General features: G+C 43.1%; 2 protein-coding genes across 2 annotated transcripts in view; both read right to left on the bottom strand.

Moving 5' to 3' along the window:
• Positions 1–14927, bottom strand: part of PIWIL4 (piwi like RNA-mediated gene silencing 4) — a 100301-nt gene that overhangs the window by 85093 nt on the left and 281 nt on the right. The window lies entirely within an intron of this gene.
• Positions 11139–14733, bottom strand: FUT4 (fucosyltransferase 4). The gene has a single exon (XM_038387982.2). It carries the CDS (start codon positions 14724–14726, stop codon positions 13668–13670), a length of 1059 nt encoding a protein of 352 aa, XP_038243910.2. The 5' UTR covers positions 14727–14733; the 3' UTR covers positions 11139–13667.

Genomic DNA, 14927 nt, shown 5'->3' with positions numbered 1-14927 from the left:
CAATAAAGTTAATTAAAAAAAAACTACACCAAGCTGGGTGCATTCATTAAATGCTCCAAATAGGACATATCTGGATTTGTTTTATTTTTTCAGAGTGGATTACTATTTGTGAAACCGGACAAATTGACAACCTTGGAAACTTAAGTTCTCTGTATCCTCACAGAACAGATATAGCACAGGCTGCAAGTTTCACCAAACTGTCCCACCCATCTGGTAAAACTAGGGTGGGAGGGCTGGGATGGATGACAACACATCATCATCATCATGATGTTCCTATTATGCCTCTGGCGTTTAGGGCAGCGACGAAGCTCCTCCACGCCCGTCTGTTTCTGGCAAGTCTTTCAATGGTTCCCCAGCTGTGCCCTAGGTTTTTCAGCTCGGCTTCTGCAGCTCTTCGCCATGTCATTTTTGGGCCGCCTTGTTTTCACTTGCCTTCAGGTGTGCATTGTGATCAACACTGCATGTAAAGTTGAAATAGAAGCTTTTGGTGACTTTGATTATACAGAAAGGAATTCCATATGCCCGCAGAATGTGCCATAGGCTGGTCCTGTGAATGCTATCAAAAGCCTTCTCAAAATCTATGAAATTTATGTAGAGTTGCCATTGCCATTCTAAGCACTGTTCTATTATGTTTCAAAGTGTTTAAAATCTGTCTGTGCATCCACACCTTTTCTGAAAACCAGCTTGCTTTTTTCTGAGAACGCTATCAGCTGCCTCTGATATACGCTGGACTATGATCCTACACAATACGTTGCTTGGCACAGATAAAAGTGTGATACCACCCCAATTATTACAATCACTGAGAGTTCCTCATCTCTTTGCAAACAGTGACCGCTAACAGGGAGTGGGAAGAGGGAGTTTGGAAGGGGAGTGGCAAGATGGCAAGGTACACTTGCCATTCTTTAAAACCTTTAAACTACACTATAATCAAAACTTCTTGATTTAAATAAAAATCCTATCATTAACCTAGGTAACTGTAGGAGAAAATGCAGGCAGAAGCCCAGCAGCAAAGTGGGGGCTATCCTGTTTATTGCACTCAGTGTAGCATGTATGATTACCTGCCCTGTGGGCCGGTGGTGTAAGTGTGCATTCGGTGTAAGTGTGCATTCGCTGCAAGGAGCTCCTGGCCCTCAGAGACCGTGTACAGGCTTTGGAGGACAGGGTGGCGGAACTGGAGGAGCTAAGGGAGACAAAGAGGTATGTTGATGAGGCTTTCCGGGACACTGTAGATTTGCCCCACCTCCAATCAGACAGCCCCTGCGCTGTTAAGGAGGATGAAAGACCCAGAGAAGGAGAGCAGTCAATGGGAACAGAGGGAAACCTTCCCATAGTTGGGACCCTCCTTCCAGATGATGATGGAGTATCCTCTTGCACTGAGGTTACCTCTCCAGGGAAGGGAACTCCAGTCATTAGGAAAAGGCAGGTGTTAGTAATGGGAGAGTCGATCATTAGAAACATACATACCTGGGTTTCTGATGATCGGGAGAACCGTACAGTGACTTGTGTGCCTGGTGCGAAGGTTGCGGATCTCTCGAGGCATTTAGATAGACTTATGTGTAGTGCTGGGGAGGAGCCGGTGGTTGTGGTACATGTAGGTACCAATGACGTAGGAAAGAGTAGGAGAGACATCCTGGAGACCAATTTTAGGCTGCTAGGAAAGAGACTGAAATCCAGGACCTCTATGGTGGCATTCTCAGGAATGCTACCAGTTCCACACACAGGGCCAGGTGGGCAGGCAGAGCTTCAGAGTCTCAATGCATGGATGAGACATGGTGTAGAGAGGAGAGGTTTTGATTTATTAGAAACTGGGGTAACTTTTGGGATGGAGGAGCCTATACAGAAAAGATGGGCTCCACCTAAACCAAAGTGGATCCAGACTGCTGGCACTTAACATTAAAAAGGTTGCAGAGCAGTTTTTAAACTAAGAGATGGGGGAAAGCCGATTGCTGCAGAGGTGCACATGGATCAGACAGAGACTTCTCTTAGAGGAGAGTCTATTAATAGAGATTCTCTAAATATTAGTCATGAGGAGGGGATGAAACAGGACAAAGTATGGGCCAGATCAGACGAAAAACATTCACATAAAGAATCTGACACATCAGAAAAGGGCAGACAAATAAACAGTGACAAGTTTTTAAAGTGCTTGTACACAAATGTTAGAAGTCTAAATTATAAGATGTGTGAACTAGAGTGCCTCGTGTTAAAGGAGGATATTGATATAATAGGCATCACAGAAACCTCGTGGAGTGAGGACAATCAATGGGACACAATCATTCCAGGGTACAAAATATATCGGAAGGACAGAACAGGGCGGGGGCGGGAAGGAGTGGCACTATATGTGAAAGAAATGTAGAATCAAATGAAATAAAAATCTTAAGTGAATCCACATGTTCCATAGAATCTCTATGGATAGTAATTCCATGCTCTAATAAGAATATAACAGTAGGGATCTATTATAGACCGCCTGACCAGGACAGTGATAGAGATGATGAAATGGTAAGGGAGATTAGAGAGGCTATCAAAATAAAAACTCAATAATAGTGGGGGATTTCAATTATCTCCATATTAACTGGGTACATGTCACCTCAGAACAAAATGCAGAGACAAAATTTCTTGATACTTTAAATGCCTGCTTCTTGGAGCAGCTAGTACAGGAACCCACAAGGGGAGAGGCAACTCTCGATCTAGTCCTGAGTAGAATCCAGGATCTGGTCCAAGAAGTAACTATAACAGGACCGCTTGGAAATAGTGACCATAATATAATAACATGTAATATTCCTGTGGTGGGAAGAACATCTCAACAGCCCAACACTGGCATTTAATTTCAGAAAGAGGAAGTATGCAAAAATGAGGTTAGTTAAACAGAAATTAAAAGGTACAGTGACTAGAGTTAAATCCCTCCAAGCTGCATGGACACTTTTCAAAGACACCATAATAGAGGCTCAACTTAAATGTATACCCCAAATTAAAAAACACAGTAAAAGAACTAAAAAAGAGCCACCATGGCTTAACAACCATGTAAAAGAAGCAGTGAGAGATAAAAGGAATCTTTTAAAAGTGGAAGTCAAATCCTAGTGAGATAAATAGAAAGGAGCATAAACACTGCCAAATTAAGTGTAAAATGTAATAAGAAAAGCCAAAAAGGAGTTTGAAGAACAGCTAGCCAAAAACTCAAACGGTAGTAACAATATATTTTTTAAGTGCATCAGAAGCAGGAAGGCTACTAAACAACCAGTGGGGCCCCTGGATGATCGAGATACAAAAGGAGCACTTAAAGACAATAAAGTCATCGCGGAGAAACTAAATGAATTCTTTGCTTCAGTCTTCACGGCTGAGGATGTTAGGGAGATTCCCAAACCTGAGCCATATTTTGTAGGTGACAAATCTGAGGAATTGTCACAGATTGAAGTGTCTCTAGAGGAGGTTTTGGAATTAATTGAGAAACTTAAAAGTAAAAAGTCACCAGGACCAGATGGCATTCACCCAAGAGTTCTGAAAGAACTCAAATGTGAAACTATTAACTATGGTTTGTAACCTGTCCTTTAAATCAGCTACTGTACCCAATGACTGGAAGATAGCTAATGTAACGCCAATATTTAAGAAGGGCTCTAGAGGTGATCCTGGCAATTACAGACCAGTAAGTCTAACATCAGTACTGGGCAAATTAGTTGAAAAAATAGTAAAGAATAAAATTGTCAGACACATAGAAGAACATAAATTGTTGCACAAAAGTCAACATGGTTTCTGTAAAGGGAGATCGTGTCTTACTAATCTATTAGAGTTCTTTGAGGGGGTCAACAAACATGTGGACAAGGGGGATCCAGTGGACATAGTGTACTTAGATTTCCAGAAAGCCTTTGACAAGGTCCCTCACCAAAGGCTCTTACGTAAATTAAGTTGTCATGGGAAAAGAGGGAAAATCCTTTCATAGATTGAGAACTGGTTAAAAGACAGGGAACAAGGGTAGGAATAAATGGTAAATTTTCAGAATGGAGAGGGGTAACTAGTGGTGTTCCTAAAGGTTCAGTCCTAGGACCAATCCTATTCAATTTATTCATAAATGATCTGGAGAAAGGGGTAAACAGTGAGATGGCAAAGTCTGCAGATGATACTAAATTAATTTCAAAAAGTCCTACAGAAAATCCAAGAAGTAGTATTACAATTAGTACGTTGGGTCACCCTCCCTCCTTGATTCTCCCTTGCTCCTTGTGAGATGCTCCGTCTTGTGTCATGGGCAGCATGATTAATTCAGAACATAACAGAGCTACTCTAGGATATATTGCAAGATGACAACTACACTAAAATGACACTATGCCAAATCTTGCCCAGTTTACACAAGTAGTCCCAATGAAGTGAAAGAGATTACTCCATGAGTAAGGGAAACAGAACATGGCCTACAATCATACAATGGTACAATCTGATGCTGCCTTCAGAGCTAGTTACAACCTCGGGCATATCTTTGATAATCATTATTTAAAAAAATCATTATGTTGATATAGCATATACTTTCTGTATTATAATCATTTCACTATTAGTTATTATTTATTCACATTCTGGTAGCACCCCCACTGTGCTAGGCACTGTCCAAACACACAGGTAAACACAAGCCCTGCCAGAAAAAGCTGAAAATCTAAGAATGGGTCTTATTCTCTGCACTCCTGTAGTTTTTTCTATGCAAGGGTCTCAACATACACTATACTATCATGAATGAATTAAACCTCTCATCACAACACTGCTGTGGGATAAATCAATTTCATTCCCCTCCCACCTATGTGATTTAATCAGGAGACTATGCTTCCTCTTCTGAAGATATGTGCATAAAACTAAGATATTTATTTAAGAATTCATCAGTGCCTGCTGTTTATTCCTCACATCACATCATAATCTTTAATTTAAATATCATTCTAATTAGCTGCTGTGGAGGTAATTCAAGTGTCACAACAAATCATAACAACTGCAGGCACGGAATCTTTGGGAAAAATATGTCAGAACCTAAGAAATGGTGTGTTAACTTTAAGAAAATCTAATTTTTTGCCAGCATCCTTAATATTCTGGAGGAAGAAATAGCTGGGTGTATAATATTCCAAGAAAGAAAGGAGGAGTTAAATTCTCAGTTGTTGAAGTCAGTTATGTTGATATACACCTGCTGAGGACCTGTATCTGTATTTCAGGTAATTTTGGAGCTTCAGGTGGAAAGAGACCTCTCAAAGGAGGGAAAGAGACCTCTCAAAGCTACTGCTAGAACCAAGGAAAATTTAAACAAACATTTTAGGAAATTCTATTCCTAACCAGAATTGATAGATCAATTTGAAGACAATTGCCTGTGGCTCCATGATAAAGTTCAGTAAGTACTTTAGACTAATTTCTAGCTGCCCACTTTCTAAAATGGAGTAAGGTGAGTATATTAATGGCCTGACTTTTAGAGGCGGACAGCAACCCCAGCTCCCATTCAAGTCAGTGGGAGCTGCAGGCTCTCAGCCTCTTTGAAAGTCAGTTCCAAAAAGAGAACAAGATGCCTGAGTTTGCAAGCTTTTTCTATCTTGGGCAAACATATTTCTGTCACTTGGCCAGTAGTGTTTTCAATACCCTGAACTAGGTGCTGTAAATAACCCTCATTTGGAAAAGGAAAGGAAACTGAGAAAACAGACAACTCGACCACTCCACTTTTTCATATTTGAGTGCCATGAGTGAAGATTTTTGTTGCTGTCTTTGCATTGGCCAAGGCTCTCTCTATTGGTTTTGTCAGTGTGAATTCTTTCCTTTTTGTCTTAAGTCTTGCAGATTTTGCCCTTTCCTGGGCATGCCAATTTTGCCCAAAGCCCACACCCAAGCCTGCTACCCAACACATTCATATATTTTTTTCTTATTCTCTGTCTGCCTTATTGCAGAACTTTATAAGAGACTGAAAGCAAAATATTTCACACTTGAGCCAGAAAGAGAAGAATTTGACATGAACAGAACATTAGGTGTGATGTCATTTCAAGAACTTTACAAGGGCAAAGGGCTTTCTCATTTTTGCATGGTCTGTTAAAACTGGCTCCTGAGCATGGCACTTTTCACATGTCTTCAGTGGGAGTTAAACTGATGAGGGCAGAAATAAATATACTGGGTGAAATCCTGGCCCCACTGAAGTCAATTGCAAAACTCCCATTAACTTATAAGGCCATGATTTTACCCATCTTAGAAAAGCCTCTTTCCTTCCACTCCCTAAAGCAAGCAGCCTTTTTTAGGATTCTCTTCAACATTCTTTGAAGGACTTACCATTCCATGACATAATAGTATTTCAGTTGGGATAAACCAGAGACATAGGAGGGCAGCATAAAGACGTTGTTTGCCCAATGTACCAGGTATACTGGCAACACTCAAATGGATCAAGAAAAGAGGATTGATGGCCTCAACTTTTCAGAACAAAAGGGAAAATATAACCTATGGTAAGAGGCCAGGTGTTTATCTTAGCATGAAAATCCAAAAAGTGGTTTTAGTAATTCCGTACATGCACCTAAGGAATGAGATAGACACTTCTTGTAAAGTAATATTTTTTTGCTTTTCTATAGCACTTTCTGTTCAGTGATCACTAAGCATGTTGCAAATATTAATTAAGTCTCATATTACCCCGTGAGGTAAGTATTATTAACTCCACTTTACAGATGCAGAAAATTTAGGTACACAGAGCCTTATCCAAAGTCTAATGAAATCAAAATTCCCAGGGTACACCTACACTGGATGAAAAGAGCTGCAGCTGGCCCAGGTCAGCTAACTTGGGCTCATGGGGCTTGGGTAGAAGGGCTAAAAATTTGAGGGTAGACATTGGAGCTTGGGATAGAGCCCAGGCTACAGGACCCTACCCCCATAGGCATGGGAACTAGGGATGCAGGCGTGCTGCAGCACCCCCACTTTTTGTGCAGGGTCCCGCCCGCCACCCCACATCCAGGGTCCCAGTGCTGCCAGCCCGGTGCTTCAGGCTCTATTCCTGGCCCCATACCAGGTGTCCCGACTCCCAGCTGCAGGACACGCGCCCAGGGCTCTATTCCCTGCCCCGCATGCGGGGCCCTGCCTCCTGCAGGACCTGCACTTAGGGCTCTGTTCCCAGCCCCACATGCCTTGGCTCCCTTACCCCCGTCCACATGCCGTCCCCATACCCACAGTCCTGCTCCTGGCCCCAGCTCTGCGGGGGGAAGGGGACCACAGACAGGAGTAAGGGGGGGTGAGGTAAAAAGTTTGGGGTGGGGACCACTGGCTTTCAGCACCCCCACTGTAAAAATTGTTCCAGCGCCACTGGAAGCCCTTGCAGGGTTCCAGAGACCAGGTTCCAGCCCCAGCCGGAATGTCTACACAGCAATTTTATAGACTGCAACCCAAGCCCCAGTCAGCTGACCCAGGCCAGCCAGCCACAGGTGGTTAATTGCTGTGTAGAAACACCTCTACTGACTTCAGTTAAAATCAGACTCAGAGAACATAACTAACACCCCCACAATCACACAGGACCTCTGTAGCAAAACCAGGAATTGAACTCACATCTCCTGGCCATGTGCTTAAAATTAAAGACCCTCATCTTTCCTCCCTTTACATTACATTAAGTAAAAGTACTGTGCTTATTATTTATGTTTTTAAGTAATTTGTCAGATGAGACATATAGTCTATATACTTATAAATTAAAGTATTCAAATACTGTACAGTGAATATATCAATTTTATAGGTATCTATATTTATTTATAGATATATCTTGATTTGTTATAATGGCAATAATTTTTACATTTGAAAAATAAAGCACTTCTGGATTGCAAGGCAAGGAAGTGTTTTCTATGCATTACCAGGTGTCTGTTTCCTGCAGACGATTCTGTGTCAAAAGACATCTAATGGTAATGGGAAAAGAACGTATGTTTTTCCATTAACACACTTGCTGGCAACTTGCCAGAACTTCATCTTAGCATGTACCTAGCTCTGATTAACTGAATTTATTTGTGCATGAGCATAAGCAATTGATTGATTTGGGAGTCCCTGTTAGGATCCAGTCTGCAATAATAGGGATTGAAAACATTCATGGATACTCTACAAAATAATAACTAAATAGAAAACCCATAACTTTGACATTAGCATTAAGATCTGATGGAGTTTTTCCCTCAGTGGAAATGAAGACTGAGGTCCCAAAAAAACCCTCTGGCATAGACTGAATTTAAGGGGCCTGGTTCTCCTCTCACTGATACTTAGGGTTGGAAGGATTCGATTTTTATTGATAAATGTCAGCACATCACTTTCACCATACACATACTTACTGACAAAATATATTTCCATCAATAATAATAAAAATTTACAGATAGATGAAGTAAGAAAAATGCTGTTTGAGAAATTAAAGTCAAAATCCAGTGATTTAGATTTGAATTAGGCTGGTTAGAAATGGACTAGCGAATGAATAGTAAAAACATGTATAATTTGTTGATTTAAGGATATTTACTTTGTATATTTTGACATGTGATGTTGACAATTTGTGTTAACTTTTTGAATCTCAGCATCTACTGTCATAAAATTGTCTGAATTTCCCACAACTGAAAATGTATAAATAGAAAAAAATGCTTCACCCCCCTAATTTTATGCAACTGTGAAAAGCTAAATAGATAAAACTCTAAAAATAACTTAATATAGACACTGATATCTATCAGAATTATAAAAAATAAAATTTAATCCTGCCAAGTCCAATGATCCTGCAGTAACTCCATTGCCGTAGGTGGAGTTACCCCAATGTATACCCATGTGACAAAAGAATCAGACCCAAGGTGTATAAACTCCAAACTTCCGTCGTGAACTTCCACAAATTAGGGTAGCCTGACACCCATTGAAAATGACAGGGGCTGTGACTGAAAATAGAGGTCTGACAGATGCACCAGGACAAGGGCTACATGGAGGACAGAGATTGTAATGGCATGAGTTCTAATGTGGCCTAAATGTAGGTTCCTACAGATAAATGATCTGCTGGTATAACTCCATTAATTGAGAATTTGGTCGCTAGATCCATATTTAGATACCTTAGAGGACTGACATGATTTTCAAAGGTGCTGAGCACCAGTTCTGCTCAGCATCCTTACGTAGACAAGTTTGAAAATTGTGGTTTTTGTCTGTAAAGCACTATGCACACCTATAGGATTATATCAACAGTAACATTATGGAAGGGATAGTAAAATAGCACACTTTTAATGTATGATAGTGGTAGATAATAGTGCAAGAAGGTCAGGAGGGTCAAGAGATTATATAGAAGATAAAAGAGAGTTTCAGAGCTTTGGTTCCAATTCAGGAGAGCATCCCTATTCAGGAAAGCACTTGAGCACATGCATAACTTTAGGTACATGCTTAAATGCTTTCCTGAATCAGGCCTTAATCAAGTACAGCCTATGGTACTCCTGCGGGAATTCTGCAACAAAAAAATAAAAATTCTGTGCACAATATTTTAAAATTCTGCAAAAATCTGCATATTTTATTTGTCAAAATAACACAATATAATCACACAAGTTTCAATTATTTTTGGTCATTAATTTCAAAATACCTGTCAGCAAGTATGTCTGTAACAATACATACAACAAAAAGAATTCAGGAGATTTTTTTTTCAGAAATAGATTCCTTACTAGGCATAGGTTTCAGAGTAGCAGCCGTGTTAGTCTGTATTCGCAAAAAGAAAAGGAGTATTTGTGGCACCTTAGAGACTAACAAATTTATTAGAGCATAAGCTTTCGTGAGCTACAGCTCACTATTAATACAGAACTCTGAGTAATAATTCATTTAAACTACAACAGATTTTCTCAAAATTCATTGCACTGTGACCCCCTTCTCACAACAAAAATTACTACACAACCCCAGGAAGGGGGACTGAAGCCTGAGCTCCACCGCCTCGGGCCGGGGGGCCAAAGGCTAAGCTTGAGGCCTTCAGCCCAGGGTGGTGGGGTAGGGGCTGTAACCTGAGTCCCACTGCCCAGGGCTGAAGCCCTCGGGCTTCGGCTTCAGCCCTAGGCGGTGGGGCTTTGACAGGTTGGGTACTGCACCCTGGTTCCCCAAGAACCCAGAGCTGCTAGGTAACAGTGATGAGGAAGAAATTGTATCTTCGTGGCTTAAAACAAGCCCAGGCAAAACTCTCCAAGAGCAGAAGGGCAGTTCACACCTCATCAGGGCATGTATGGGACAAATCCAGCCCAGCCTCTCAGGAACAAAGGACACTGGCCTAGGGAGCAACAACAAAGGATCTGATGGACCACCATTCAAGGGGACATGCATCCATGCCAATGACAGGTTCTGCTCTATAACAATCCAAAGCAGTGCAGACCGACGCATGTTCTTTTTCATTGTCTGAGTCAGATACCACCATCAGAAGGCTGATTTTCTTTTTTGGTAGTCTGGGTTCTGTAGTTTCCACACCAGAGTGTTGCTTTTTTAAGACTTCCGAAAGCATGCTCCACACCTCATCCCTCTCAGATTTTGGAAGGCACTTCAGATTCTTAAATCTTGGGTCAAGTGCTGCAGCTATCTTTAGAAATCTCACATTGGTACCTTCTTTGCAGTTTGTCAAATCTGCAGTGGAAGTGTTCTTAAAATGAACACCATGTGCTGGGTCATCATCCAAGACTGCTTTAACATGAAATCTATGGCAGAATGCGGGTAAAACAGAGCAGGGGAATACAGTTCTCGCTCAAGAAGTTCAATCATAAATGTAATTAACACATTTTTTAACGAGCATCATCAGCATGGAAGCAAGTACTCTAGAATGGTGGCCGAAGCATGAAGGGGCTTATGAATGTTTAGTAGCACATAAATACTTTGCAATGCCGGCTACAAAAGTGCCATGCAAATGCCTGTTCTGACTTTCTGGTGACATTGTAAATAAGAAGTGGGCAGCATATGTGCCTTAAATGTAAACAAACTTGTTTGTCTTAGCAATTGGCTGAACAAGAACTGAGTGGACATGTAGGCTCTGAAGTTTTATATTGTTTGGTTTTGAGTGCAGTTATGCAACAGCAAACAAAAAAAATGTACATTTGTAAGTTGCACTATCAAAACAAAGAGATTGCACTACCATACTTGTCTGAGGTGAACTGAAAAATACTATTTTTTTAATCATTTTTACAGTGCAAATATTTGTAATCAAAAATAATATACACTTTGATTTCAGTTACAACACAGAATACTATTTGAAAATGTAGAAAAACAACATCCAAAATATGTAATAAATTTCAATTGGTATTCTATTGTTTAATAGTGCCATTAAAACTGTGATTAGTTTTTTTCATTAATCACGAGTTAACTGCGATTAATCAACAGCCCTACAATTTATGCAATAAATGATAAATCAGAACTTTAGATTAGCACTCCAAACTGTGGTTCTCTAAAATGTCCACATCATGGAAAAAGTTAATGAGTCTCACAGACCCTCCCATCCCACTCCCAATTGGGCAGACCATCTTCCTTGCCATTCAGAATCATATACTATCCCTGCAGCAACTATGGCAATTGCCAATATCAAAGAGTAAGATCAGGAAAGAATATGAAGTGCTTTTAGCTGCATTTTACTTAAATTTTAGCAACCAGGAATACAGATGGGAACCAGCAGTGTGACCTGACCACCAGCCAGTGGCCCATGTACCAGTTTTATTATTATTATTATTATAAGTTTTTTCAATAAAGTACAGAAGTGTCACTTTACCATCTACCTAGCCATGGGGAACCACTGATTTAAAATATATTATAATCTGCTGACAGCAAATGAATCTCAAAACTAGCAACTCGCCATGTAATAAGTTCAGATCAAGTCCAAACCTCTTCAGAACACTGGTCCCCAATGCTGGTAAACTTACCTGTACTGACATGCCATTCTTTTGAAACTGGTCTCCCCCTTCCTTCCTTTAGACCCAATCCTACTCCTACTGAGGTCCAGGGGTTGCAGAAGGAGGCCCATAATTGTCTGTATTGCACTCCAGTGTGTGGCAACTGTCTGCTTCCCATTCAACTGTGTGCACTTTAACCTGCAATAAAGCTTGGGCACCTGAAACACCAGAGGAGAGCCGCCCAAGGCCCTTTGTGGGTTAGAAAGCTTGCAGACACTGGAGATGGCAAGGAACTAGGAGAGGGGTCCCCAACGCGGTGCCCATAGGCGCAATGGCGCCCACCGGGGCAGTTGTGTGCACCCGCAGGACACCGTGCCACCGAAATGCCGCCAGAGAACTGCCCGCTGTTTCTCGGCAGCATTTCGGTGGCGGGGTGTTTGGCACCCGCCAGAGTCTTCTGGGAATATGAATGTGCTATTCCCACAGAAAAGTTGGGGATCACTGAACTAGGAGGTAAAAAATACTGACTGGTATGCCAAAATCTTAGTCTGGCAAACTGACACAATTGCATTAAAGAGTTGGGACCCACTGCACTAACAGGAAAGTTTCTAGCCTAGGGACCTCATTTTATCTAAACAAACAAACAAAACAAAAACAAAACAAAAAAGCTGGAATAAAGGTATCAGAAAAATAAACTCAATAAATAATAGATCTCTGTCCTCCTCCATTTGCATTCTTTCTTAGTATCAAATATTTTAAAAATATAGCTTAGACCTAGTTTTCCATAATGTTTTTCTGTAAGAAAGGGAACTGTATTTACAATTTACCACAAAACAGCATTTTGAATTGTCCACCACCTGATAGACTGATTAAAAATTCATGTTGCAAGCCTAGATTAACCATTATACAAGAACTTCTAATAATAAAGAAATAAATTAACCTTTTCATAAATGTTTCATCTGTAGTAACAAAATCTGCGTTGTTCTGAACCTTCCCCTGCCATTTCCTGTGTGGCAGTACTGTTGCAAAGGAAAACATGCATTCTGATTCCTGAATAAAGCAAAGATGGAAGAGCTTCTGCTTTATTTCTGTATTCCTTCCTCTCCTTTCCCTAGGTCTCTTCTTCACCTTCATACAAGGCAGGAATGCACTTAGTTTCAGTAGACAGCAGAGGAATTACTTGTTACCCTTCAGAGCTTGTTATTTTTCTACTCACAGCCACATCCTTCCACACACTTCTTCCTCACTGGGACTTTTAAGATGCCTAGTAAAGGATTTTTCCATTTTTAATTTTGGTTATAGCTCTTTAAAACACTGCCAAAAATTGCCTGTGCATTGTTATAATATTACATTAAAGGCACCAGGGTCGGAATTTGTATGCAAAGGAGTTTGTATCTTCCTAGTGATCACTGTTAATACATTTGCCTTTGTGCAGCAGAAATATGTTCCCAGAAGGGAATAAAAATACACAGTCAGAACAGTATGAGGAAGTCTCACAATCCTGGAAACTGTCACAGCTGACAAAATTGACTCAGTGACAGAAATTGGCATAGTTTATTTGTGTCTAACACCATGCTGTATTTATGGTTTCCGCTCTGGATGACCAGATAATCAAGTTCTTGAGAAAGTGCTGGGTCTGTCATAGCCCAAAGATGGAATTGCATAGGTTCGTAACAAACATATAGTGGTCTGATGGTCTGTTCACCCACATTTTTAATCCTGCCTCTCAAGCGACAGCTCAGACACACTTCTGAAATCCTCTATTTTTTTTGGCGGGTGCGTGACCCCCTGAGAAGCGGTACTTTTTAAGCCTTGGTTTGACTGCACTGCATCCCCAGGAGAAGAAAACCTCCCCAACCAACATTATCAGCTTTCAAACCAGCTGGCTAAATTTTGTACGGTCTTGAGCTGCTCCCCAGCTGTCCTGACAGCCTCGCAAACCTTGCAGTATTGCTCATCCCAGAACGAAGTCATATGAACATCATATTTGTCCCTCCAGGTGAAGTACTGCCTGTAGAGGGATTTGTTTTGGTCAAGGAATTTCAGGTAGCTAGCTAACTTCCTAGGGCTGGAGAAGTCGTCGACGTGGATGAAGGAGTCGGGCGGGACAAAAAGCTCGTAGTTGGACCTGGAAGGGCCCAGCACGACGGGCACGGCGCTGGATTTGAAGGCATTCTGCCACAGCTTCTCGGTGATGTAGTCAGGGTGCTGGGAGTTTTCAAAGGCCAAGTAGAACTTGTACTGGGAGACGGTCCTCACCAGGCTGTCCTCCTCCAGCGCCAGGCCTTGGGCCCCATACACGTCGATGGGGACGTACCTCCTCAGCTGGTGGTAGTAGCGCACCCTGGCATGCGCCTCGTTCCAGTTGCTGATGACCCAGGCCACCAGCTTGGTCTTGCGGGGCAGGCTGAAGCGCGAGGACGCCCGCCGGGCACGGAGGTACCCGTAGGGCACGAAGATGTCCGAGTCCAGCCGGTAGGACATGGTCCAGTTGAAGATGCCAGCCAGGTCCCTGAGCCCGGGCGAGTGCGAGGGGGACTCGAAGTTCATCCACACCCACCGCTGGGCCGGGGGGCGCTGCGGGGGGCCGGCGGGCAGCTGGCCCAGGCCGTGGAGGACGAGGTCCCGGTGGTGGAAGATCACAGCCTGCGCCTCCCGGTAGCGGCCGCGGTCGGCGCTGGGCCGGCAGCCGCTGATGTTGAAGCGCCGCTGGCAGTCGGTCATATGGCGGCGGCGGCCGAAGGGCTCCCACCACAGCAGCACGCTCACCTCCGGCGGGGGCCGCGGCCGGCCAGGCCGCGCGTCCAGCGGGGGCAGCTCCGGCAGGCTGGCGTAGAGGGCCAGCAGCGTGCAGCTCAGCCAGGCCGCCAGCAGCCGCCGCCGCCTGCGGCGCAGCCAGCCCGGCCCCCGCTGGGCCCCCTCCATCGCGGGCAGCCGCCGGCGCTGCCTCCGCTCCGCCGCTGCCGCTGCTGCTGCTGCCGGGGACCGAAGCGACGGCGCGGGCATCCCGCCGCCGCGGCGCTTCCTCCCGCCCCTGGGCGCGGCCGGCGGAGGCGCCCCGCCCCTTGAGCAGCCGAGCAGCCCCGCCCAACAGCTCGGGGCTGGAGCCTCCGCCACGCCCCAGGT

The sequence above is a fragment of the Dermochelys coriacea genome, chromosome 1 (genome assembly GCF_009764565.3).
Source record: "Dermochelys coriacea isolate rDerCor1 chromosome 1, rDerCor1.pri.v4, whole genome shotgun sequence".
NCBI lineage: Eukaryota > Metazoa > Chordata > Testudines > Dermochelyidae > Dermochelys > Dermochelys coriacea.
The sequence above is the reverse complement of the archived record's forward strand: the minus strand, read 5'-3'. Positions and strand labels throughout refer to the sequence as shown.